The 27,928-nt window shown below is 39.4% G+C and overlaps 1 protein-coding gene across 6 annotated transcripts in view; it reads left to right on the forward strand.

Annotated features, from left to right (window-relative positions):
- Window positions 1–23,354, forward strand: part of ADAMTSL1 (ADAMTS like 1) — a 487,860-nt gene extending 464,506 nt beyond the window's left edge. For all 6 annotated transcript variants that reach the window (XM_072030863.1, XM_038170180.2, XM_072030865.1 and 3 more), the window contains 6 exons: window positions 4,380–4,580; window positions 6,645–6,825; window positions 11,244–11,451; window positions 14,307–14,416; window positions 15,607–15,827; window positions 16,931–23,354. In XM_072030863.1, coding sequence (XP_071886964.1) covers window positions 4,380–4,580; window positions 6,645–6,825; window positions 11,244–11,451; window positions 14,307–14,416; window positions 15,607–15,827; window positions 16,931–17,037 — 1,028 coding nt within the window. In that variant the 3' untranslated portion in view covers window positions 17,038–23,354. The remainder of the gene's footprint in view (window positions 1–4,379; window positions 4,581–6,644; window positions 6,826–11,243; window positions 11,452–14,306; window positions 14,417–15,606; window positions 15,828–16,930) is intronic.
- The last annotated feature ends 4,574 nt before the right edge of the window (window positions 23,355–27,928 follow it).

The raw sequence follows: 27,928 nt of genomic DNA on the forward strand, positions 1-27,928 counted from the left end.
CCTTTGTGAGTTTTATTTTATATACTGCATGAAAGCATTGAGAAGTATATTTCATAAAAATTTTCATAACAACCAGAATTAACAATGTCAGTTTAAATTTACACTTTCTGCTTACTATATGAACAAATCTTTACTGTTTAAGAAGAACTGTAAAGGCTTGTCTCTTAGTTTTGGCACTTCAGCAAACAGATTTTGCTTAGGGATTGCAAGACTTTCAGACATAATCTTACCTTACCTGCATTTGCTTAAAATTTCATACAATCATGCAATAACCCAAGTTGGAAGGGACATACAAAGATTATTGAGTCCAACTCCTGGCTCCACACAGGACTACATAAAAATTAAACCGTATGTATGAGAGCATTGTCCTAACAGTTCTTGAACTCCAGCAAACTTGGTGCCATGACCATTTCCCTGTGAAATATGTTCCAGTGCCCAACCACCCACTCCATGAAGAATCTTTTCCAATACTCCCATCAAATTTTGCCATTTATGTTAGGTACAGGAGGGAGATAAATTTCTCTCTTTTTCTCTAATTAAATTTCAGAACTATTTGTCAGACAAATGCAAATGCATGACAAAAATCTATTCTTAAAAGAATAGGTATAATTCTGAAACACAGCTTTGTATTTTTTCCTTTAACAAACTATGTTTAGGTTAGTGCATAACTTATTTGCCATTTTTGTGATGCAATTCTGCTGACTTAAGTTAGCAGCCTGCTAAAAGGAATTCTAGAGTCAACAGCATTCACATTTCTTTGTCTCTGTCATTCAAGTGTGTGGGTGAGCAATGGGAGTATGCATGCTACATATTTTATTCTTTGTGCAGTAGCCCAGAGTCTTTCTGTGGCTACAGTCCTACAATGAAAGTCACAAATATATAATGGGGACTTCAATTTCATCTACACTTTACATTTGCTCTTTCTTCTCGAGAAATTATTAGACTTGTGAAACATTGATCTTCCTTTTCCAAATACACCCTTGTTATCCTTGAAATATTAACATAATTCCTGCTAAAAGATGCAATTGGTATTAGGTTTTTGTTTGTTTGTCCAAATTTTGCACATCTGTGACTCATTCTGGCTTTGAATGAGTTCAGAGTCATGGCAGACTTTGAAAGGAAGGCTGAAGGCAGTATTTTCTTTCTCTACGTAAGAACTGAAGAAGGTCCCTCTCATGCTACAACTTCCACTGCTCAGAACTAGTCCCAAAAAAAATTCTCCTCCCCATCTCCCTAGGTGTCTTGACATACTAGCACTCTTCAATAGCTGGGCTGTTTGGAAATAAAGCCAGTTTTTCCTCCTCAGGCTGTTTGTTTTATTATAGGGACAGATGTTGAGTGTTGAGCTTTGGAAGGATAAAGCCATCAGTGTCCACAGGAATGGAAGGAAGTAGAGAATATGTGTTGTTAATCTGCATTAAGTTGCATTTAAATTTTTCCTGGGAGATTTAAAATGGGTATTAATGGAAGATATATTTTTTTATTGTACTATGGTTCTCACTTAATATGAATAAAACATTATCCCATAGCTTATGCGTCCCTAAATGTGGGAAACATAGAAAATGTCACTTGTGAAATGTGAATGATTCTTGTTCTGCATAGACAAATAAGGCGTATCCATTACATATGAGTCTCTTAGGTGTTAGTAAAGTTTTATTGTTAAATGTGAAAAAATGTAATAATTACTTACTGGTAAAACATACTGAGGGAACAGAATTTGTTCTCCCCTCTCCCTCCTCCCCTCCCCTTTCCTTCCCGCCCCCCCCCCCCCCCCCCCCCCAAATTATTATTGCTGGCTGATCCTTTAGCTAGTATTCTATTTACACATTTTGAAAGGAGAAATAGTATACAAGACCAGTGAAATATTAACAGGAAGACTATATGGGTCTGCTTGGCAATAAAATTTTTAAAAGAAAAGGCATGAACTAGAACTAGTTGCACACTGAAATCAATTTCAGGTCCTCTGCATTTAATGTCAAACTGACCTTTCTGCTTTCTTCATTTATCCTGCTCAAACCGTTTGCAAATGCCAACAGTAAAACTGAATTCACAGCATGTCTTTGTCAGTTGTCATGGCTATATGCTGACCTGTGAAAACCGCTTCAATTATCTTACAAGTTGAGCAAACTATAAAAAGTTAGAATACTGTAGGGAAAAATAATATGGCCACTTACTGTTTGTCCATTTCCTGAGTATTGCTTTGTTTTCTATTGCTTTTAACTCACACAACCTTAAACCATTTGGGCTGATACCTTTCACATCTCTCATTTAGTGGAGAATGAATATCTCCTGGAAACTGGGTAAGTTGTTTCTCAGAACAAGAGAAGGAAAAAACATCAGTACTTAGAAAGGACAAAAGGCGTAAGGTAAAATGAAGCAAATGCAGTGGAAATGTAATGTTAGGAAGAGAGCTGCCAAGGATAAAACTACATTAGACTTTGCCAAGGAAAGTGAAAGAAAAAGCAAAGACTCTTCACCCTTATAAATAAAAGGGGAACACAGGAAGTGAAGTGATCTCTGTGAGCAATGAGCAGTCTCTCATTCTCCCTTTTTCATCTCATTTTTTTTCTTTATTTGTTTCTTTTTTGAGATTTAGCTGTATTAACCTGACCTTTGACAGTAAAACATTACCATTGCAACTGCACAGGCTAATGTGTACCCTATGTGCCTTCTGCTGGGGAATCCTTGCACTCACTAATATGTATTTTATAAAGAGTGAACCAGCCCTAAAGGGAAGTTTTGTCTAACCAACGCCTTGCCTCATAGAGCTTGCAGGCAGGGCATGAGGAACAGAGCCACGTGTGGCTAGTGTACTGGTGAGAGGCCCACTATTCATTCTTCTGAGTGGCAGACAGCCTGAGACGTAGACATAGGTACTGTGAAGACCCCCTCTGCAGCCCCTGGATCTGTCTCTCGGCATGTAATTATCTGTGACATGCCATGCATGGGTCAGTCACCACTGGCTTTTTCCACCTTGAATGAATTCTTCTCATTTGTATGAGCAAGCAAACTTTGATTCTCATGTGCAAGGCAGCATCTTCTGCTACAGAGTTAGTGTACGTGGAGGTATGATTAGTGCCAAAAGGCAGATAAGTAAAGAATACTGCAGCCCAGTTCCTAGTGTTACTGAAGGGTAGTGACTAAGGTCAAAACAAGGGTAGAAAGGGTCCACACTGCAGAAACAAAAGGACAAAAGAGATTCATTATACATAAGTATTATGAACAGAACAGCATAAAGCTGCTGTACCACAAGATAACAACCAGTGTAGACTGCACCCCTAAAAACTTAACCAGACCTTTTATGTATCAGAGAGATGCTGGAGGTGCAGGACAAGCATAATTCTCAAGCAGTCCAAATAACATACAGGTTCCCTTCAGCATGGCTTTTCTGGTTCCCCATCCCTGAAGTCAATGCAGATGGTTTACATCATGGCAATAGTCCAGTTCTTTCTTTTTCCCCCAGGAAATACACAAGGTAACTTATCTATCTGTCCTCTGATACACATCTATTTTTCCATCGATTATCAAGTCTCACAAAATATCTGCTGTGTACAGTTCATCACTGAAGCCAGCAAAGTGTGCAGCTGGTAGGAGGACTACAGGAAACAATAACTTACAGATACACCCATTCCATTAGTTCAAAAGGCAAAGAATTCACCATGAAACCTCATTAGTTGATCTGATGATCAGTATGCACTCCCAAATGATGCTACAGATTTGCCAATTTTCTTTAGTTGCTTGGTTTGATTGGTTTGGATTGAAGAATTGCTCATCACTAAGATAAACAACCTCTAAAAGCTGAATTCTGTCTTTGTTTTCTCAACATTTTTAATGAAAATTGTATGAAAAAATTGTGATAACTTTTGTGTAAATAAAACTTCTAATGTTTAAAACACTAAAAAAAAAAAGAAAAAAAAAAAGAGAGAGAGAGAGAAAGGTGGTCCTGTGGCTAAAATAGAGGAGTTGGAGGGCAAGTTCTCTTTGTACTGCTTGCTCAAAAATGTTTGTTGAGCTTATGCTAGGTGTGTAACTTCATTCTGCCACTTTCCCGAATACTGAAATGAGAATGATTTAAATTAATGGGAACCTTAGAAAGCTTGATATAAATATTTCTGAACTGATCTGAGATTTTCATATTGCTGATTAACTGGCTTTTTGGAGTTGTTGTTTTGGTTTGGTTTTTTTGTTTGTTTGTTTCTTTCTTTTTGTTTTTTAAGCTGATGAGAAGGGACTCACTACTACAATATTTGTGTTTTTCATTATGTGAAAATTAGGAAAAAAATGAAGTGTTTTTTTCCTTTAATTTTGCTCTCTTCAGAGCACATAATTTTACAACAAGTTCAATACTCAGCAGGTTTATTTCATATCCTTATTTTCAGGTTGTGCTGTGGATGGCCATCCAACCCCAAACATCACCTGGCTTTACTCTGGCAAGCCTCTCAGTCTGAGGCATCACCTCCTGGCAGCAGGACGAGTTCTTCAGATATTCAACATTAGTGATGCTCCTGAAGGTGAATTCAGCTGTCTTGCTCAGAATGAGGCTGGCTCACTCATACAAAATACTTCCCTGACAATTCAAGGTAACTCTGGTTTCAGTCCTTCTCCCCCATGAAGCTCTTGGCATTGACTTCCCTGCATTGCTTTTCTTATCCTGTATTTCTTGTCTCTGAATCCGGGGCTGTGAAGCACAGCAGGAAATTGGTGTTTTGATGTTTTACCACCATAGATATAGATTTGCAGGCCTAGCAAATAACTTGCAATGTCCTAGGTTTCACTCGCAGTGTCAGTTTCCCAAAATGTCATCTGATCATCTGATATTTCTGGCCTGCTGAGCATGTAGCACACCTTGATAATTCAAGCTATATTTATAGCTGCTGTGTCAACTAGAAATTTGAGGCAGGGGTGCCACAGATCAAACCTTTAAAATTAGAAAACCTGCTGTTAATCTTCTCAAGTCACTGTTACACAGTCTCTTCTTGCTTGAAAACCCTTTGCTTGTAAAACTGCTGTCACTGTTATTTTTATCCTTGAAATAAAGTGACGGTGACAAAGTCACTGAACAGAGCAGTGTGGATGGGTTGGAAAAGAATATGCATCTTTCATTTCTGCAGTTGTCGGTGGTGGAGTGGAAAATAATTTAACTTTTTCTTAATTTTCGCAATAAAACTTAAAATGTGTTGCGACTCCTTCATTCAATTTCAGAATGGATGATCTCAGTAATCTACATGGTGAGAAATGTCCTTCACTAAATCATACCCCTTTGCAATTATAAATGGTTAAGAATGAAAATGTACACTGTGTTTTTGAATACATAGCTCTGAATTTGTAAGTGTACCTTTAAGGTGTTAAAACAGATTATAAGCCCATTCTTTCCTTTCATTCTCCTACTTTGGGGTGATCCAAACTTTTCAATGAGGGGGTCTAAGGGCTTTCTAGAAGACTCAGAAAGTCCTTCATGTGACAAGTGAAAACGGATGGGTCATTTTAATGCTTGGCAATACACTGAGCATGTGTCTTCAGTTCTATCTCAGTCTCAAAGCTCTCACAAAAGTGAAAGGCAAGGCCAAATTGTGTCTTCTTTGCAGATGCCATGTTTTCCCACCACTATTTTGTTATTTGAGTTTAAAAGTTCATTTAAAATATGTTTTAAGAGTAGATTTGCAAAGAGGAATATGAAAAATTTACTGACCTCTGTAATTGCATCCACTGAATTGCACTGTAATAAATGATCATGGTATGAAATGACTTGACAAAATCAACTGGAATGAACGAACCAGGGGGCTTCTTGGGAGTTAGTCAGACTACACTAGTTTGATTTTTATCAAAGATCAAGAATTCTGATCAAGCTTTATGAACTATCTAGGGACCTTAAAAAGTGAATTGGTAGCCTTCTGAAAAGTGTATAAAGGATGTATTGCCAGAAGGATTAATAACACCTTTTTCATGAACCAATGCAAAATAATAATAATATTAATAACAATAATTAATTAATTAAATTAAATTAAAAAAAAAAAAAAAATCTGACTGAATAGGGAGAAATCACCGGGAACTAAAAATATCATTTAAGGAAAAAAAAAAAATCTGAAGAGCTTAATATTCTATGAAATCATTCTTATATTACTTTTAATGATGCTCCATACTACTTTGTCACTGTAAAATTCCTTTTTTTGTATTTTTTCACAAGTCTTTGAGAAGGTAGTTATTTTCACACACATACTACTTTCTTATCTTTTAAATTAGAGATACGTTTACCACACATACCAGCTGCGAGGCTTTCTGCAGTGTCTTGTTTAGCTGCATACCAGGAGCTTACATGCTTGCCATGGTACCTGCTGGTCTCGTTCTCCCAATGGCCTTCTGAAGTTTCTGACTAATTTACAGACAGCTAATAGGCTCAATGAATTATCCAAGTTTATATAAATTCAGGGATTTCTGATGCCCCATGCACCTGTCATTTGGCATCACTGAACTGTGCTACAGCGTCATTCAATTTCCATGTCTGATGCTTCTGAGCACATAAAAAAAAGGGGGGGGAGGGGAGGGAGGGGAGAAGGAGGGACAGCATGGTTACAAAAGAGAGTTAGTCTCCTGCTGACAGTTTTTAAGTGTTAATGTGTCCCTCCCATTTTTTTTTTTTTTGGCAGAATACCAGTGGTCAGTGGACAAGCTGATGGCTTGTTCTGCTTCCTGTGGCCACAAAGGGGTGCAGCTGCCCCAGCTCAGATGCTTACTGGATGGGTCTGAAGTCAACATATCTCACTGCAAAGAGAAGCCCAAGCCATCCCTGCAGCCCATCGCATGCAACAGGAGAGACTGCCCTTCACGGTTTGTCCTTACCATGTTAAAATGTCATATATGCTTTTAAAGTGCACTTGAAAAGTTCTTAGTGCTGGAGTGCATGCCATTGTAGCCCTGTCACTGCCTGTCTGGGGAAAAGTGATGGCTAAAAGGGAACTTATGAGTGCTTAGCCTTGACAGTTGGGAATTAGTAGCAAGATTTGTGGAAAATGTTGACAGTAAATGGTACAGACTGTGTTTACTCCTTCAGTAGTTATGTTAGAAATGGATGGAAGAGTTACTGCTTACTCTTTATTAGCAAAGGTCACAGCTTCATGGTACTTTTGAATTCTTCCCTGACAGTGGGAATAATCAGCATTTCTACAATGAGGTAGAAAATTTTCATTTCCATTTCAAGCCTCACCAGTTCTTCAAACTCGTAAACTTCACTGGGGGCTGACGTTACATGGGGAGAGGGAGCACAATGCTGTACTTCATGAAAGGAAAGATTTCACCCTAAATGGGGCCTTCAGACAGTACTTACTGTATGTTGAAACTGTAAAGTAAAAGAACACAATGTACTTGTCTTCCTACCTCCGATTAAGAACTAGCAGATTTTCAGACATTTCAAGGCCAGATCCTCACTAGAGAAAAAGCACTGACCTAGTATTTTTGTGGTTTATTAATATAAATTCAGTACTCTCCACATACAATAGCAATGACTGGAAAGTGAACAGAAGAAAGTAAGCTCCAGAAGTAATAATCTGGACCCTTCAAAATAAAGTTGTCCCAGTAACTGACTAGTTAGAAAAGATGCTTGTCCTAGAGTTCACATCAACTCACTCTGAAAAGACATCATGTCTTAGGGCCAGCACTGTACAGTTTTTCTCTGAGTTTTGCATGTGATTAACAATATGGTGGCTGATAATAATAATAATAATAATAATAATAATAATAATAATAATAATAATAATTAATGTGCAAATCGAAGTTAGAGAATGGTCTAAGCTGCAAATTTCAAATCTGAACACAAAGCCAAAGCTCCCCAAAAGATTGGTGCTTTTGATTATCAGTTTTCAGCATTGTTTCACAACTGATCAAAATGCAGCACAAGAAATATGGTACACCAAGACTGAAGAGTATTTTCCAGACATTTGTTGGTACTTGTCATTTTGGATGATGGAGAAACATCTTGAATTACAGGAAAACTTGTCCAAGTCTATATTTTCTGCTTAAGTCTACCTTTTCTGCTTTTCCTTTTATGACTCATTAATAATGCCCATCATGGCCAAGTAGAATCACAGGCTTCCATGGGCTGGCTGAGCTCAGGCCAGGCTGCTCAGGGCTTCATCTAGGCAGGGCACAAAACTGGAGGGAAACTCTCAGTATGCCCAAGGTTGCAGCTGCCATCAAGGGGAGCTTGACAGAAGTGAGCCAACAAGAACATGAACAGGGACAAATGCTGAGCCCCGTAACACCCTGTTTGTTAACAACCTTCAGGCAGAGTAAAAACAATTCATCACCACCCTATGAGCCTCATCATCAAACACATTTTTCACTCAACGCATGTCAACCTATCCAGATCGCAGCTTGGATATTAGACTATTGATGGAGACAAGTAAATATTTTCCATGGCCCTCACTTTTTCATCAGATCTGGTCATTTTATCACAGAAGTCAATCAGGTACATCAGACATGACTTACGTTTGATCAGTCTGTGCAGACTGTTCACAGTCATTTCCTTTTGCACAAAAACACAAACCACAAGGACTAGCTTCTGGATTTTCCCAGGCACCCCAGGAAGGCTGACCAGTTCCCTATACATGTACGTCATCCCTACATCCTTTTTTGAAGATGGTGGCAATGCTTCTCTTTCTCCAATTGTCAGGGGCCTCCCTAGTATCCATAACCTTTCAATAATGATAGCAAGCAGCCTTGAAGGGACATGGGCAAGCTCTCTCAGCATCCTCACACATAGCCCATCTCATCTCATACACTTCTATAGGCTGAGTTTTCCTGGGTAATTCTAGGCTGTGTTGGTTGTAAATTTGGTGCCTATCCTGTACACAGCGCTGTACACACAGGAGTTTCATCACCCAAGAACTGCAGGGTCATATGTTTTTTTGTGTTCTATGTGGCATCATAAGACTTGATTCTAACAGCAAAACAGACAAAGAAGCTAGACTTAGCAGCTACTTTATAGTAGGTTTTGTTTCTTTGTTTCTTACCTGAGTTCCTGAGTTTCCTGAATGTCAAAACAGGCAGAAATGCAGCTGCAGATGTAAAACTGAATTCCCTTCGCAGAGCAGAAATGTCTTTTGTAAAATTAGCACATCCCATTGGACTTTGTGGGCATGAGGAGGGTCAGACAGAGGTCTGCCTCCTTTTACAGACTGTCTCAGTTTAAGTGCCCCTGTAATCTTTCGCTTTATATTACCGATAAACACAGTGGAGTCATGACAGCTTGAAAGACTTCTGACTACACTAAGGTCTTTCCCTTGTTCTGCAGCTTTCTCCCTGCAGAACACACTTTCCTCCTTTGCCACCCATTGGTCTAAAAAAGAATACATCCCAGTGTCTATCCAGAGAGTCCAATTAATGTTATACTCTGTCCCTGTTAAAAATGCCCCCATTCTCTAATCCAGTGGCTCCTTAGCTGAGATGTGTGTAAGTGTTTTTCTGTATTTTTCTGGATTTTTTATTCCCTCCACTCCCTTATGTCCATTGTGGACATGGTGTTCTTGAGTAAGAAAACACAAGGTAGTCAGGATCTCAAGAGAAATTTAGTACAATTTCCCTCATTCAACAGGGTGATTTGGGACTGGCACTTATATTAAAAGAGTCAAATCTAATGCGAGGAGAGATGCTAAGCAACCTGATGAGAAATAACGAGCCAGATTTACCACTACAGTTGTGTCTTGGGTATATGGCAAGGTCCTGTTTAATTACCTTTTCTTAATATATTCTTACCCATTTTTGCAGGCAACTATTTTCTGAGTTGTGGGCTGAGTCATAAGAAGAAAACCAAAAGAGATTTGATGAAATATGAAACGCACTCATTAACAGCAGTTTGCCTACAGTGATGGCCATAAATTCCATGGGAATGGTTTATGTCTTTTTATCCCTTTCCTGAACAGTACCGCCACCCACACTCCTCTCTCAGGTCCTGAGAAACTGTTGAGATGTATGCTTGGAAATAAAAGTTGATTGAAATGCAGGGCAGAGCTTTATGAGGGAGATGTGTTCAAATGTAAGAAAAAAAAAAAAAAAAGTTGTGTCTTTGTTTTCTTTGTCAGGAATGTGTCTGTTTATATGCTTGTTTCTGTGACCACAGGAATTAATCACCTGCAGAAACTGAGGAGTAGTAACGGATGCCTCTCCATGGGGCTTGAGAACACCTATTGCCTATTTTACAAAGTAACCAGAAACATTGTAATTGAGGGATGAGATAGGCACTATTTCCCACCCCCACCCCCACCCCCAATATTTCAGGATACACAGCAGGAGCTGTGTATCCTGAAACTTAATGAAGCAAACTGCTGACAACCATAAGTCTCTTTAGGAAACTAATAGTCAGTTGTGTTCTTCCTGTTCCTACCAGTATCTCCTTCCCAAATCCAACTGCATGGGTGTTTCACCTAATCAGCTTTAAATAGGCAAGATGTACTGTCCATCTTGGTAAGATTTTGGGCCTGGACAATTATTTTTTGTTGTTACAGGTCTCTTATTAAACCCCAGAGCATATGGGATTAGACCCTCAGCAATTAAATGCACAGTCCAAGCTCAAGAGGAAAGAAAAAATGTGTTCTTTGTCTCTGTGCTGTCCATTCACAAACTCCATCCCTGAGCAACCATCAGGCTTTACGATATTATCCCAGCTGTCAGGGAGGTAACAGCAGGCAGGGACTGACACATATTAGCAGATTCTTGGTTCCTCTGTCAGCAGCGAGTTCAAAGTGCCCTCAAAGCTACTCTATCAGCTTTATGAGGACAGTTTTCTCTGCTGAGGACTGAAAATGGGCTGCAGCCTGTGACTGTAACCTGTGATCAAGCCCTGTGACCCATTGCTGGGACTCTTATTGTTGCCTGTGATTAAGGCTCCTGTGGCATAGTGGTGTGAGAGCAGCCATGTCCAAGCCCTGTGACTGGGCTAGAAATATTTACCAGGCTTCTAAAAACAACAGTAAGGGCAAAACTAAAAATTATTCTGGTCCCAAAGAACTGTCAGAGAGATACTTAAATAAAAAATATAATATTTTCCCAGCTTTCATCCTATAAAAAGTTTTCAGTGACTAATATAGGAGGCTGAGGCACTCAGCACTTCCCAGGGTCTTGGCCCAAATGAACCAAGCTATTGCTGCCTTTCTCTGGGCCAGCACATAAGCTCTGGTTGGCACTGATGATACCTCAGGGAGCACACTCACAGCACGTATGTGCTCCCTGACTTCCTTGCCTTTCTCTGACAGATGGATGGTAACTTCATGGTCTCCATGCACGCGGAGCTGTGGTGGAGGCATCCAGACGCGGCGAGTGACATGTCAGCGACTGACAGCAAAAGGCAGCTCTGTCCCGATGTCAAACGAGGCTTGTGTCCAAGTGTCCAAGCGCCCCGTGGACACTCAGAACTGTAACAAGCAACCCTGTGTCGAGTGGGTGGCCTCCTCCTGGGGCCAGGTAAGAAGCATGCCAGCAGTCTGAAAACAGCCTCATAGTGTGGGGTGGGGAAAGCTGACAGAAGATGAGAGGTCTGCATGCTTTTGAGAAGGCAACTAATTTGCTCAGCTCTTTGAACTCCAGCTTTGATGCACTGCATATTTGGGTTTCTGTTGCTTCCTGCAGTCCCCAGATCTGCTTGTGAATAGGACTTCTACTGCAGACCCCTCTTTGTCCACAGTAGAAGTGTCTGCAGATCTTCATCATAATGACAGGTTACAAGTCTGGGAAATAGCGTTCTCTATGTCTAAAATTGCCCTTAACACCCATGGAGTGTGTCTCAGTTTTGGCTGTCAGGATTCAGGACTGATGGTCGTGATATGTTTGGGGTTTTTGTATAACAATACAGTTTTAAAATGTTTCTGATGTTGCCTCAGAACCTCATAAACTACGAGCCTTCTTGATTAGCTTCACAATGAAATGCAGAATAGGAGGATACAAGCACCTTAAATGAAGAATAGGAGGATACAAGCACCTTCAGATTACTTCATGCTGTTTTTCAGATCTTCAAATTCTCTCCTTACAGCTTCATGAAATGATCATATGTTAAAAAGTTTCTTTACATAAATACCAAATGTTCCAAGTATTTGCAGTTAAATCCCCTTGTCATGGGAATCCAGAGAAGAGCTTGCTTTGTTTTGTTTTTGTTTTTTTGTTTGTTTGTTTGTTTTTGTTGTTGTTGTTTTGTTTTGTTGTTTTGTTTTGTTTGTTTGTTTGTTTTTCCTGTGAGCTGGGATTTATTGAAAAGATACTCACCAACACACATTCAATTATAACCCAGAACCAGTCATTACTATCCTCCTTTTTCTCTCCACTCCAGCATGACTGAGACATATGTGAAGGTCAATGAATCCATGACAGTCCAGACTGAGGGGCAGAAACTTGTACATTTTAGTCCATAGATCTCCAAAGTGGTGACTCTCATGTAGGGTTATACCATACCACGATGAACGAGAGAGAGTTATCTCATATTATGCTATCTCATTGTGTTAGAGGTTAAAGTAACAAAATAGTTTGTTATTAATACCCACATGCTTTCTGTGTTTGCTTAGAGTATCATGCACAATACAGTATGCCTCATCTGTTTTCTTATGATGTTGTTAGAAAAAAAATCTTCAGTGACTAGAAGTTATTTTTGTTCTCTAGCTGAAGACATCTTCATTAAACTCTTTCTTGCATATTTTGGAAATTTCTCTCATGAAAGAGAAGCCAGTTATTGTATTACATTTATGAGTAAGCATGGAAATATCCTTCTTTATGAAGGAAACAAACTGTCCAATTTTCAGTCCCTGTGGAATTCCAGGTAAGGACTGGATTATCCTTTCAAAAAAACAATTGCCTCATTCTTGCTTTTAGATCATTATGGTTTATCCAGTTCCCCATGACATCATACTCAGCCAACATGATCAAAGAGATCTGAATTCATTTGTTGCACCTGACCTCCATGTATTATGATATAGTATTTCTTCTACTTAAAAAAATGATGTCCCACATGGGCCTATACAGCTCAGTCTCTAAGCCAGAAGACTACCTGCTATCTAATTACAGTTAGGAATGTACCACTGGATCAGTGGCTCTGTGTCTCAATTACTGTCTGAGTAGTATCATGGGATACTCTGAAGAGGCCATCAGGTCCACATTGCCTAGGTGCAGTGACTAGCTTTCCCAAAGAACAGAGAAAAACAGATGACTTACTCTCCCCATTCCTCCAGAACTAATTCTTTTTCTTTCCTTTCCACCTTCCATTTAATATTAGTGGCATTTCGGGGACTATTTGAGCTCTGCTATATATCACGTAATGTTTTGAAAGCAGTCACTCAAGATTGCTGATGATGACTGCTTGTCCTACAGGTAATGCAGAAGTGTTCTACACATTCCAATGAATGACATTTCCACCTACCTTGCTCAACAAGAGACATGGGAAAGAGTAGAGTCACTTTCTTCTCTCTTCCAATTATCAGGAAGGGAAAAAATCGCAGCAGAAAGTGAACATGATGTGAGGAGTGCATGGTAGTGTGAAATGGGGCTTCTAGGGGCAGTGGAGAAAGATAGAAGTGTGGAAGAGAGAGTAGCCCTCTCCTGCCAAAACTTCCTCCTTCTTCACATTAACAAACCCCCAGTCTGTTCCGGAATATAATTTCCAGATACTTAATAAACAATCTGCTTTCTAACATTTGATTTAATTTTAAAAGAACACAAACACATGCTACAGACCAATAACTAATTGCAGTTTAATCAAAGGAGAGGATTAGAAGAGTTAAACAGCAAGCGTGCAGCTGAGACACTTGAACTGGTTAGGATAACTTCATTTTTGGAGCAAACTTGCAGATCTGCTGTGTTTGCAGGTTTCATTTCTTGTTCTGCAATGCTTTTAAAATGTTATTTGTAGTGGAATATGTCCTTATTTCAATATGTTCTTGGTTATTAACAATTTACCCATAAATTGTGATAGTTCAAGCTGCAAAATGCACAGTAAAATGAATGTATTCAGATTTCCTGTATGGATCATAGGCTCTTTGCTAATGATGTGAGAGTATTTTATTTGCCCTAACAGATGTATTTAAGATTGAACTATTGAAGAGGAGAGGGTAATAAATCTACAGAGCAGATACCGAAATATAGTTTTAATATTGCTGGAGGAGAGTGAGTTGGGACAAAAGATGACTGCGTGCTCAGCCTCCAAAGTGTGCAGAGCTGCAGGAAGTGCTTGAAAGCTTCATAGCCACCGTATAGCAGTATGCACTTTATTTCACCAGCAGTCTTATAAGAGGGGAACATTGCCTTTTACCTCCTTAAGTGTTTTTCTGTGTTCACAGTGTAATGGGCCTTGCATTGGACCACGACTGGCTGTACAACACAGACAGATACTTTGCCAGACCAAAGATGGGACTTCTGTGTCATCTGATCAATGCAGTGCCTTGCCAAGGTAGGACAGGAATCTCATACAACTGAATCCACTGTCTTTCACATAGATTTTGAATGGACTAGTGATTTAACTGACATTTTATGTGTTTTCTGTATGTAACAAAAAGGAATGGTGCAACCTGTTTAATTATGTGGCATAAATCTCAGAAAGCTTAAGGCCAGACTTCAGTATTCATTCATTTGAGGGGACAAAAACAAACAAAAAAACATGCTAGCTAACAGAAGAGCCTTCTAGGCATGCCAAATCCTAACTGAAAGACCATGCTATCTCTTCCTAGACCAAGGGCACATTTGTTACCTCAGCTCTACTGGTAATGAAAGAACCGCCAAAGCTTCACTTCTCTCAATTAAATTATTATTTTAATATTAACATATTCAATATTAATAGTAACGATATTAAAATAATAAAATTAAAATATTTAAAAATATTTAAAAATATATTTAAAAAATAAATTAGAAAATATATATATATTTGAAATATTCAATTATCTCTCAATTAAACACAGTGTTCATTGGATAAAATGGACTCCACGGCTTTTGTGTTCCTAAAGATAAGCTCCACTATTGACATCATAAAAACATTTATTTTCCATAAGATTTAGCCACGTAAATCAAGCCTAAACATGGCTGAAAATTACTGCTAGAGGCTCTTTGGCACCCCATCATGTATTTTAATTGTCTTTATGATGAAAAGAAGAGAACCAAATGTTCTTCTATGATCTTCACTTCTAAGAGAGGGCTAAAGAGTAAAGGAGGGTTTCTAAGAAATGGCTTTGTTTCCCACTGATTACAGACATCAGCAAGTAATAAACCTCTGATGGGTTTTACTGGCTGTAACTTCTTTCATTACATCTTTTCAATGGTGCTCTGGTTTGGCTTTTAATGGGAAGTGGTATTTAGGTCAAACCCTCAAATTGTTCAAATGGTCATTTAACTCCAGTTGTGCTATACCAGCTGGCAACACCTGAGGGTCTGATCCCTGAGTGTAGTTACAGAATTGCCTTTCAGTGCATGAGGCTTGCCTCTGTTTGCTTCCAGTGAAGACTTGTTCCAAACAGTTCTCTGAACAAATTATATTCATAACATGCGAGGCTTGCAGTCCCCAGAGCTTGCATGCTGCCCAGAGTGGCACACGCTTGCTTCTCATGCAGCATGGTGAGTGACAGGGCCCCTTTTCCCTTCTGCTCATAGGCCTTTGAGCACTCAGAACTGCTGGACTGACATCTGTGGTGTGCACTGGAGGGTCAGCCTGTGGACCGTCTGTACGGCTACCTGCGGAAACTACGGCTTCCAGTCCCGACGCGTCGACTGCGTGCATATCCGCACCAACAAGCCTGTGCTGGAGCACTACTGCTCCTGGAGACCACGGCCGGCCAACTGGCAGCGCTGCAACATCACGCCCTGTGAGAACAGTACGTTCCTGAGCTGAGGGGATGTGGTGGTTTGTGGTGTGCAGGGAAAGTTAACATTCCAGCCAGACCCAGTACAGGGGAGGATGTGAAGAGTGGGGTGGAGGAGGCAGGAGGAGGCCTATCTGTCCTCTAAAGGGAGCCATCTCCCAGAACTGTGGTGCTTGGCATCACAGCTGGGCTTCCTGGGGATTCTCCAACCTGAACGGATGCAAAATGCAGTGTCCAAAGCTCAGCATCCCAGCACGGGAGACAAGGTGCCCACTGCAGTTTGCTGGCAGTGGTGTTGAGTGGGGCTGACTGGGATTGTATCTCCTTGCTAACCATGTAAAGTGGTCCAACTGTCCACTAGTGGTACAGAAAAGAAGAAAAACACAAATGTTATTGCAATGAGCTCTATAACTGCCCTGTGGTGATCCCTTTTTGCAGCCTTAATATGGAAAGTGGGACACCATCAGATAAAAAAATGCACACAAGGTCTGGCTGAGATACTGGACAGTTTTCCAACCTGCAACTCAAAAGCGGGAGGCTGCAGGCCTCAAAAGCTTTTTGAATGATACTAGGGACCAAAGTCCTAGGGAATTTGAAACGTAGGTTAAAGTATCTAAACATCTCCACCCTGGGCTGTGTTCTTTGGCACATATTTGAAAAGCACAGTGCAACACCTGGTCAACCGTGGAGGCACTCCCACACACTCTTTTGAAATGCATGGAATTGGACAAAGTACCTTTGAGCTACTCTGTTAAAGAAGTTTCCATTTAATTTACAACTGCATCTTCAATGTAACAGCTGTTAGGAAACCCTAGAGCTTCCCTAGAATGCCAGTAGATGACACAGGAGTGCTGGAGAAGCTTCAAAAGCTCTCTCGAATGCTCTCCTTATGCTCTGAAAGAAATGGCTACCCACCATGTTCTCCTTTGAGCCTTTGGCTGCACGAAGTCCCCACTCAACATCTGCAGCAAGACAAGGTCGTGCTCGCTGTGAGACCTCCCAGTACAAAGCTGTTTTTGTCCCCTCTCTCAGCAACACAATTAAATGCTCTTAGGTAAAAAGCCCTTCTTTCATTGCCTCATCACCGTTTCTCCTTTTTCTTTCTCCTTTGGTAGTGGAGTGCAGAGACACCACAAGGTACTGTGAGAAAGTGAAGCAACTCAAACTTTGCCAGCTCACCCAGTTCAAATCACGCTGCTGTGGGACTTGTGGAAAAGCTTGAAGACAAATGCAATGAAAATGGAGGAACAAGGGGATCACAGCCTTTGCTTCAATGAGGCAAGGACTTTCACAGAAAATATAAATGGAATGGATTTTTTTTTTCATTTTATTTATTTATTTCCCTTTAAAAGAAAAAAAAGGAAAAAAAAAAAAAAAGGAAAAAAGGAAAAAGAAAACCTTTTAACAAATTGTTGTTGTAAAGGGACCTGACAAGTTTTCCCTCCTATAAATCTGGGAGACAGAATGCAGCAAAATAATCATGAGGTTAGATAACAAAAAGTCAAAGAATCCCATGCCACCAGCAAAGGGCCTGAGAGGAGTGGGGCTGCCCCAAAATGTTTGTATACACTTGGGGATACACCAATAGATAGATGGGGAAGCACATCAAAATGTAAACCTAGCATCACATTGAACCACCACAACATGAATCAAAGAATCAAACAGCTTGACAGATCATAGGGTTTGCAGAAAACAAAACAAAACAAAGCAAAAAATAAATAAATAAATAAAAATAAATAAAAATAAAAATAATTAAAAAATACTAAACAAAACATTCATCTGTGCAGTATACCAACCATATATCTTAGAGTAGTTTGGGAATATAAGCATATGATTTTGCTTTATAATCCTATTATTACAACCAAGATTGGTTGTATACCTTTCTATACCCCTCTCTCCTTCTCCTCCCAGGCCTTCAAATGATCTCAGTGGGAGATAGCTGTTGATCTTTGAAGATCTAGAGTCATGTCTGATAAAGTTAAACAATGTTGTGTAATGTGAGTGAGTCTAGAAGACATCTGAAAAAGTTCCCAGAGTGTATTTGAGAGGGAGGCTCGGCACTGGGAGGGTTGCTTCAGCACAGAGATGAGGTGGTTATGTTAGCTATTATCTAGGAGAAGGAAAGAAAGTATGATCTGCTACTAACAGACTGTAACACAAACCTGCAAATGTTGTCCTGTGCATAACACAGACAGGGAAAATATCATTTGTGGTAACAAGAGCTGCTTCACATACTACATCCTACTAACACTTCATAGGAATAAATAGGAGTACTAGTTCCCAGAGTTCAGGTTCTTTGAGAGCTGAGGTTTGGGTAAGAAATTTGAGGAAGTGGGTTTTCCTTTCCTGCTAATATGAATATTTTCTCTCCTGACAGCCAAGCCTTTCAGTCAAGTAGTAGAAAAAATTTCTGATATCTTTGGCTTTGTTCCTACTCAGTAGAAACAGAATAGATTCAGCATCCGTCCCAGAGGGCTAACACCAATAAATTTTGATAAGTTTGCTCCTCTCTGGCTGCCTCCCACAAGAAAATGGGTAGTACAAAACAGCATATTTTTTAAGCCTGGGTTTAACACCCTAAAAATATGATCTAAAAAGTGAGCCTCAAACATCACACATTGCAGGCTGTCTGTGAGTCTTTCTCCCTAGCCAATTGCAGTGACTATTCATCCATTGAAGTACTTCATCCTTTTAGTTCCTGGGCAATTCCTGCTCTGCTCTGAATAGGGCTTTAAAATTAGAAGGGATTTGCAAAGTAGGAGGTTTGAGCATTATAAAAATTTAAAAGAGATCTATCTGGATCTGAGGCTTTGACTTGAGACCATCTTTAAATCAAAGGTTTGGCTGTGCTTTACCCCAGTGGGGCTCAGGCCTTGTGGTACATTAATGAAAGGCTGTTCAAGTACTGCTGTGTTACAGATTCCGTAACGTGGACTTTTCAGCAAAACTGGGAATCTAATTCTGAGGTCAGTGTCAGATACATGACATTAAACTGTCTTCAGTTTGGTTGCTTCAAAACACATCCGGCAGTGGATGCTCTCACTACGAATGGGTCTTCAAGAAATAGTGTTGCTAAGCTTCCGTGTAACTTTTTATTTAAAAAAAAAAAAAAAAAAAAAAAAAGAAGAATGTCTTTCTATGTATGTAAATGTATATCTTTTGTGTATATTTATTAGGATTTCTTGTATAAAAAGTGCAATATTAATAATTGTACATTATTTTGTCCAGATAAAGCTATTTGTGTTTTTTTTTGTTTTTTTTTGTTGTTTGTTTGTTTTGTTTTTGTTTTTATTTTATTTTTTTATTTTTTTAAATCTCCCCAGAATGTTGTTCCTCTAAAATCAATGGTAATAGTGTATTTTTCACTTGCATTTAATTGAGGATCTGCTTCACTGTGCACTGAGTGCTTTATAAAATATGACATGATGGAGGGGTGGCATTTTTAACTTGTGAAATGATAGTTATGCATGGAATGAAGGACAATTCCTTAATAATAATAGCAATAATAGCAATAATAACAATAATAACAATAATAATAACGTGGTGGATATTTCTAGTACTGTAGTTAACAAAAAGCAGCACAGGGAAGTATTTACATTTGTTTGATAGCTAAGCATATTCAGATGATCATGTGTTGAATGGTAGCTGTGTAACCATGCTGAGGATAAACAAAAAGGATCAGATCTGGAGGAGCCACTGTGTCATCTCTGCATAGTGTGAATCTAATTTCATGTGTTTGTTCTGTGAATTGTGACTTGGCAACATCTCAGTAAGATTTCTGAATATTTTACAAAAGAACACTTTCCTTCTCTAAAAAGAAAACAAACAAGCAAACTTGTATTTATATATATTTTTGTACAGGTAATGCAGGATACTTAGTTAACTACTGCTGTCTGATGTGTTGTTTATTAATCTTTAAAAAAAGCCAAAGTAGCAAAGCTTTTGAAGTACTCTGTCCTTATTCTGTATTACCACAGCAGCAAACAGCTGTTACATGAAACATACATGATTCACCATCATCCTCTTTCCCCAAGACAGGATCAACCCTGTCTTAATTTCTTTTTAAAAGTCTCCAGTCATTAAGATTCTATGCCTTGTCTTGGAGATCTGTTTGAACTCTTCAATTGCCTTGCTTTATTCTTTTTAGCCTCTGTTTTTCTTCTAGAGGCATAAGGCCATTGCTGGTCCTAAGTTCATGGCAAGTATATAGGCTCATAAAAGTATATTCCTTTTCTGTACACAGAAACCATCAAAAACATCTTATAACTCTTCTCAGCAACTCCTGGAGTAAAGCAATGCATACTACCCCTATTATTCAGTCTTTTCTTATATGTTCCCACTACTTTCATTAACAGAACTTGCAACTCATTGAAGCATCAAGTGTATAAAAGGAATCCTACTCATGAGCAGAATGACGAGGAAGAAAACATGAATAAAGTATTTCTCTTAACAAAGACAAAATCAGGTTTTGAATGTGAAGCTGGTTCTGCTGTTGCCCCTTTTCGAACAAATGTTATAATGCCTCTTCTAAAAGGGAATGATGATTTTGCTCTCATTTACTGACAGTTTCCCCAGTATGGTGTTCCCTCCTACACTTTTTAGACCCCTACACTGCAGGTGAATATCTCATATAAGCACATGCACACACAGATGCAGGCCAAAGACAACCCCTACAACTTCCAAGCAACTGCACTGAAGGTAATGGGAACTCAGTCATTCATTTTGAGTAAAACAAATATAAAAGCTGGCGTTGATAATAAAATGAACAGCAGACCAGCTTAGGTTCTCCAGAGAATAATTACTCTTTTTTCATGCATATGGCTCTGGTTACCAGTCAAGTCAAAAAGCCTTCAAAACCTTCAAAGCAAGCTTCCAGATTTCTCCCTACTAATTTTCACTGAGAAAGAAAAACAGTTGTGCAACAAGCAGACAAATGCAGTGCTGAAAGGTTCCCAACAGGAGACCCATTCCAGGCCCTTGTTCTGTGGCAAGGTAAGCACAACTAAGCTACTCCAGACATGTATGTCTACATGCATGCCTTTAAAAGCCATAGAAACCATGAGGGAGAATTTTCCAAAGTAGCCATTAGCTGGATTTTTTTTTCCTACTATATGGCCGTAATCATACAAACTGTAAATTAAGGTTTTGTTTGTTTTCTTTGCTTTTTGTTTTGTTTTGTTTTGTTCTTTTTAAGCTAACTTCTCTGTAGGTAGAGTTTACACTTTTTTGTTGCCCTTTTTAGCTGACTTCTACCTATCAGAAGATCCCTTCTTTCACACTTGGCCAATCCTTCCTCTACCATCTTGTGGTCTATATGAACTCATTTTGTCAGCTTCTCTCCGAAATCTGACTCTCTACTCTTCCCCTCCCATCTCTTTATTTTATCTGCACCCTCGCTCATTTTGGGTTCTTATACTTGGGTACACACTTCCAATAGCTAGAAAACAGTCTTGAATGTTTTGCAACCACACTTCAGATCAAGACTACTCCTGTTTCACATTTGGCTTGGTCACTTCATAGTCCAGTATAACTGCTAACAAGATATACATCATTTCTTGTACTGCATGTTGCTTTTATCCATCTGGTGCCTGGTATTTGCACTCCTCTGTACTAGGCACTGCATCTCTTACCCAGTCTATTAACATTAGCAAGACTTGAATCCTAGTTTTTGCCATTGGAGGTACTGTTAGGTCACCAGCATGGCATAACCCGCAGAGTTCTTCAGTATGGTCTTTTTTCCAGCTTTAAAGTCCTGGAAATAGTAGAGGAAGTATAGTGGCCTCTGTGGCATCAACATCTGAAATAGCTGCTGCAGCTTTTTAGAAACAGGTTTCCTGACCCCTACTGCACCAATTTGGCTAATGAAATACAGTCTAGTGGATGGTGTGCTTAAAGAATGATGCATGTGATTTTGTCAACATTATTACCAAGATGTATCTACTGCTTTCTTCTGACCCTCCTTGCAAGTTATCCTATGAAACAAAAAGCTAATGATCACCTTATTTGTTTTGTGCCTAAACACTGATTCATAAATAAATTTGATTAATTCTTTGTCAGTGTAATCTGACACCTCAGTTTGTAGACAAAGGTGAACCAAGTGTTAACTCTCTTCCAGATTTTCAAGACCATTAAAGTCCTCCCAAGTTCTTAATGATAACTGTCAGTGAGTCACTAATTATTTCGGCTAGTTCGCATAAAATTAACTTTATTCATTCAGTTATCTGATTCTTAACATGGAAGTTTTCAAACTGTTTTGAATGTCAGATTTTCACACATACTGTATATACACATGTGTATACACACATAGTGTATACAGATGGAAAGCTTGGAGTCACTAATGCTTACTATGGCCCTACATAACAGCTGTGGAATACAGTATGGAAATAATCAATTTAACCTTTTTCTTCATGCTTTTGTTTAAAAGTATATGTAAGAATAGCAATGGTCTTATGCACTAACTGTCTCAGTTTTTATTTGTGGATACTAAAACAAAGACAATGTCTAATACTTTCATTGGCAAAAGAGTAGGGGAGGAGACAATCAGATATCCTTTTTCTATTGATCATACATATTTCTCACACTAAAAGCATCTTGGTTTATCATCATTTCCCCCCCCATTGCTTTTCACTATCTCCACCCAACTGTTTTCAGTTGATAAAAATCCAGTCTAAAACCTAGGCATATACCAAGTTATTTTAATCACATTTTCCTGTAAGGTTCTTACATTTTTAATATATATTTTGATATGAAGTTTGATAATACGCAACCTAAATGTTATTTACCCAGATCTATAAGGAAAAAAGCAAAGTTACAGCATCTTCTCTTATTATATGTTTCTGCCTTCCCCTGTCTTTTCACTGAGATAAAACTGAATTGCTCCCATTCTCAATCCCACATATGGAGACATCAATGCAACAGTAAATGTTATTCTGCTTCTGTCACTCTGAGAAGCAAATGTGGTGCTAAGCATTATCATTCTTTCAGTGATCACTGAAGAAGACGAAGACTAGAAATTTAATGAAACCACAAAGTCTAGCCCTTCTCTTTGGCCAGTATGGTTATGAAATCTGGAACAGCCTGTATTAAGCCATCCAATTCATTTTGGATGCCAGAGGCAGCAAGGGTGAGAATAGACAAGTGCCTTAGTGTTAGAGAAGTATCACAGCAGGGTCCATCTGGAAGAGATTTTTTTTCAAATGAAAAAAAAAAATAAAATAAAATAAAAGACAAAATTGAGCTCAAACTCATGGAATGTACTTTAAACAGACCATCAGCAGTGGCTCCTCACTGATCTGGGCTCGTGTACCAGCTCGTGCTCTTAAGAAGGTTTTATGCATGGAGAAGTAAGGCTAACACCTAACACAGCATAAAACATTTTCTCATCAATTAAAAATAAAAATAAAAAAAATCCAAAATACCATAGGCAATCAACTTGTAAGTACTGTTGCTAGAAATATTGATGGCAAATGATATGTCCTCTCACTGATGTGGAAAATATCTGACAGCATAAAGCAATAAATAAAAGTTTGAAAGTTTAAATATTTGTTTCTAATGCCACCAAATATAACCACAAAAACAATCAGATGTAATTCATTCACATGAGAGTCTTGCCAGTGCATTTCATTTCATTTCTGTTGCAGAAAACTCACCAGAGCTTCTTCACCTTTCACACTTTCCAATTTTGCCCTGGTGCCTGCCTTTGGCACTGTGACTGATGAGCATGTGCTGGGAGACCTGCACACACTGCTTCCACACAGAAACAGGAAAATGCCTTTAATGCCTCCCTTAGTCTGTATCAGTCTGTATCATATGTAAGTTATTTTGACTGCTAGCTGCTCTGAATTACACTGTTGATCAGCCCAGGAAGCACAGTAGATGGGAAGGAGCAACGCAGCATTGTGTCACCCATCACGCATCCATTTCTCCTTGGCATCTCACTTTGCCAAGTGACAAGAGCTTCACACTGCCTCCTCACCTGTTTACATAGCTCCAAAGAGATCCACAGCTCTCTGGCCCTGACCGATGAGCAGTTCTGAGGATCTGATTTAATTACTAAATGTCACTTCTTTGGAAGAAGTTCCATCCTATCACGGTCCACACTCCCTTCAAAATGACTGCCTCTTTGTCAGTGAGACAAAGCTCTTGAGGAAGTCAGACGTCATGTTCCTAAAGGCCAGGCTCATCTGCACAGGATGTCAGTGTGGGCACTGCATCAACATAAAGCTCACATAACAGAAGCAACCCTGGTACCATGCAATGCCTGTTCTTCTTCAGAAAAGTGCTTCCACAATTCCCCTGGCACACAAATTCCCATGAAGCAACCAAAAGACCAGGCATCAGGATCAGTCCCTGAATGTACAGGGGGCAGTGGCGTGGGCAGGACTGCACAGAGCCCAGGCAAGAGACTCTTCTGTGCAAGCAGGTCAAGTGCTCTGCAGCCAGGAAGGCACAGGGAGGCAGTTCAGCTGGATCAAGCAAGGGGTAAGGTCTATGAAACTGTGACAACTAGGTTTGTGCAAACCAGGATGACTTTGGTTTGCAAAGTCAAACCAGAACTATAAACACACTGTCTACCAGTCGTTCACATTGCAGTTCCCTATTCTTCCTGCTAACACTCTGCTTGCCTCTTAGGAAAGGGGGAAAAAAGGAAAAATGAGAGTGTTCCTTAAGCCTCTAAGCCCAGAAGCTTTAGATTTGTGTAGACATAAAAATAAAATAATAAATAAAATATAAAATAAAATAAAATAAAATAAAATAAAATAAAATAAAATAAAATAAAATAAAATAAAATAAAATAAAATAAAATAAAATAAAATAAAATAAATAAAATAATAAAAAGTATGCAGTTTTATGTGGCTAAAAGGGAAGGGGGTACTGGAGGGTTGTGCTCTGGATACATATAAATACTGTTTGTTTAAGCAGTGGCAGGATGTGAGCAACTGCACAGTAAGCACTTAGTTATGCACACATGCTTAGGATGACATAGGCATGGGAAACCACTCCCTGCTAGTACCCTCTTTAACAGTGAGGATCCTGCAAGTGAGGATCAGGGCAGGTTTCTTTTCTTTTAAGGAAATGCTTAATGGTTGGGCTGAGGAGTAATTTGATTTGGGCAACATGGAGATTTACACACACACACACACACACACACCATTCCAACAGGCTGGGTTTTTTGGTTAGTTGGTTGGTTGGGTTGGGCTGGCTTGGTTTGGTTTGGTTTCGTTTTGTTTCGTTTTTTAAGCATAAATTATTGGTTTAAATAAATAGTCCATGAGGTTGGTGGATGCTTGTTAAAATACTTCACCTCCTGAAACACTGATGGAGTCAGTTTTCAACTAATAGCATATAATCTAGTGATTTTATTACAAAAACAAAAACAAAACAAAAAAAAAAACTCACTGTTAACCCACTACATACAAATCCGAGCAAATGAAATACAGCTGTGCACTGGCAGGATCCCACGGGCACTTTTCTTCTTCAGCAGAGAGCAAAGCAGAGCATGGGCCTGCAGGCTGGGCAAAGCAGCACTCTCGACCCCACGTGGTGCTGTTTGGCCTGCTGTTCAGGCCCTCCTCTGGTGCCTCGCTGAGGACAGCTCTCCGAGCCAGCAAACACAGCACTAGTGAGCTGGAGAAAGCCAGGAATGTAAAGCCAAATACACTGTTGCCTCTCTAATAGTTACCCTTTTCCTTCCGTGCTGAATGCAGGCTAAAACATATGTGGGACGGATACACAGACAGATGGAGAAAGTCAGGTTGCTCCAAAGCAGCAGTTCCCCTCAAAAACAAAGAGAACAGCATAAGCCATCAAATTACTGTTTCCTGTGTGGGAAAGAGGCAGAGAATGGGGAGAAAGTGGGATTTGTAACAGGATCAGCCACAAGCAAAAATCTGCTGGTGGTACCTCAGAAAATTTCTCTGTGGAAGCTTCCCATCGCAGTGAGCCCACTATGAAGTTCTCTGCCCAAATGGCTCTTTCCAGCTGAGACAGTATGGCTCCCTCAGGGAAGTTCTCTCCATGCCTCAGGAAGGTCATTTTTTTTCCTTTCACAGTGGAAATACATTAAGACCAGCTGCCTCCTGTCTCTGGAGTACCATGCCCATGATCAATATTGCTTCTCTTTGTGCTATGAACATCCTCAGTCCTTGCTGGAGCATACCATTTATCTTTTGGCACTTTCTTCATAATTCTGAAATGTATGGGACACTGACAATTCACGTTCTGCCTCTGGCAATCTGTATAGCACTGGGTGAAGCCCTTCTCAGAGATTATAAATTCATGGTGGTGTGCTTCCACAGCTAGTACAGCCAAGCTAAGCCTGGCCTCCCAGGGCCAGGTATTTCTTCCTGCACTGACCTACTGCATCAACACTGGTAATTGTGCAGCTGTGTGATGCATTGGTTCAGGAAAATTAATTAAATAATCTTAACCCCATTAAAACACTGGCTTACTTTCAGCCAGGATGATCTCCTGGTCATGCACTCAGTGTTAATGTTGCCAGAATAAGAGAGAGCAGGAGAAATGTGCAACTGGAGGTGAAACTTTAGCAGCCCAACCTTTAATCGGCTTTAATTTCTGTGGAACCACATCTTTCATCACTTAAGTGAACTCATTTTATTCCTCAGTGTTATCACATGATGGTTTTAATAAGTTTCTTACACACTTCAGCTACATGTCAGAAGAAAAAAAAAAAAAAGGAAAAAAAAAAGTGTGTGTTCACATACCAGGGAGGTCTTGGAATTAAATCAGTCCTGTCTACTTGACACTGCCGTGAATTGGTGCACTATTTGCAAAATCAAGACTTCTGTTATTAAGGTTCAAAATCCAGATATTACTGATGTTAAGTAACATATTACATTTCTGTTCATTTTGATAAGATTAGCTTCCACCCAGAGGAAAAAAAAAAAAAACAAACAAACAAAAAAAAAACTGTGATAGACTAGACTCTCCTAGCTCCTAGCTCCCTAGCTCCTAGCTCTTCATTCACTGCCAGTCTCACATCAAGGAGTTGAAAGAACAGTCAAGGAGCTTTCAGGCATAATCAATGATCAATCTCTTTTGCAGTCACAGGCCTATCTATTTCTTTCGGATAAACTTCGTTTCAGAACAGACAGAATTCAATTTGATGAATAAAATCAGGAAAATTAGTAACTAAAGAGAGATAGGAAAGAAAAAATATTTTCCTGTCAAAGCCTTACATTAAAGACAGGAAGGTTCAAGGCAGCTACCAAGGCAGCAGGGGCTGAAAGAAATATGGAACATACCCTAGGTAATGACCTCAGTACAGGTAAGTATGTTTTCAGAATCCTGAATTTCTGAACGCTGTGTTTTTCTATCTGTGACTACGTAGTTTGGCCCCTTTTTATAGTGTAACTGGCCGAGAAGTGCCTAGTTGCCCCTGTTGCAATCCCAGAAGTTTTCATTGAACTAGCACATATATTTAGAAAAAGCCTCCAGAACTGATTTAAAGACTTCAAGTGATGCAGAACCACTGTGTCTCCAGGGTAATTGCTCCAGGGGCTTCCCACCCTCAGGGTTAAACATTTATATGTCTAGATGGAATTTGTTTGGCTTGAGCTTGCAAGCATTTATGGAAGACTTATATCCCAAAGCGTTTCAAAGCTTTTCAGAAGTTTTAAAATACATTTATGCAGAAAACTGTCTTCCATTCCTCTCTAAATACAAACGCTTTGAGTGGCAAAAGACATGCCTTTTCTCCAGCATGCAACAATTTTCCCTAGCTCTTGAGCTAATGACTCAGAATACAGCCACAGCTGGCAGGAGTAAGAGGGAAAAATATTTAGGAAGGTAGATTGCACTAAAACCAGTAAGATTCATAGTGCTAATGTAAAATTTGTAAGCCTAGATAACAGCACCCAGCATGTGGAAAAGGAAAATTTCTGATCAGGAGTTTAACCTTGACCTTCTCCAAAAGATAATACAACTGCAGCTGCTGAGTGAAAGTTAACAACATATGGCAATTTTATTCTTGTTACACTCATGGCACCCTCACTGCATCCTTCAGCAAGGAGCTCCTGACACCTGTCCTACAGCTAAATAAAAACATCATACGATGGGTGAACAATTGGCTAACAGGCAGGGCCCAAAGGGTT

This window comes from Anas platyrhynchos, chromosome Z (assembly GCF_047663525.1).
Source record: "Anas platyrhynchos isolate ZD024472 breed Pekin duck chromosome Z, IASCAAS_PekinDuck_T2T, whole genome shotgun sequence".
NCBI classification, from domain to species: domain Eukaryota; kingdom Metazoa; phylum Chordata; class Aves; order Anseriformes; family Anatidae; genus Anas; species Anas platyrhynchos.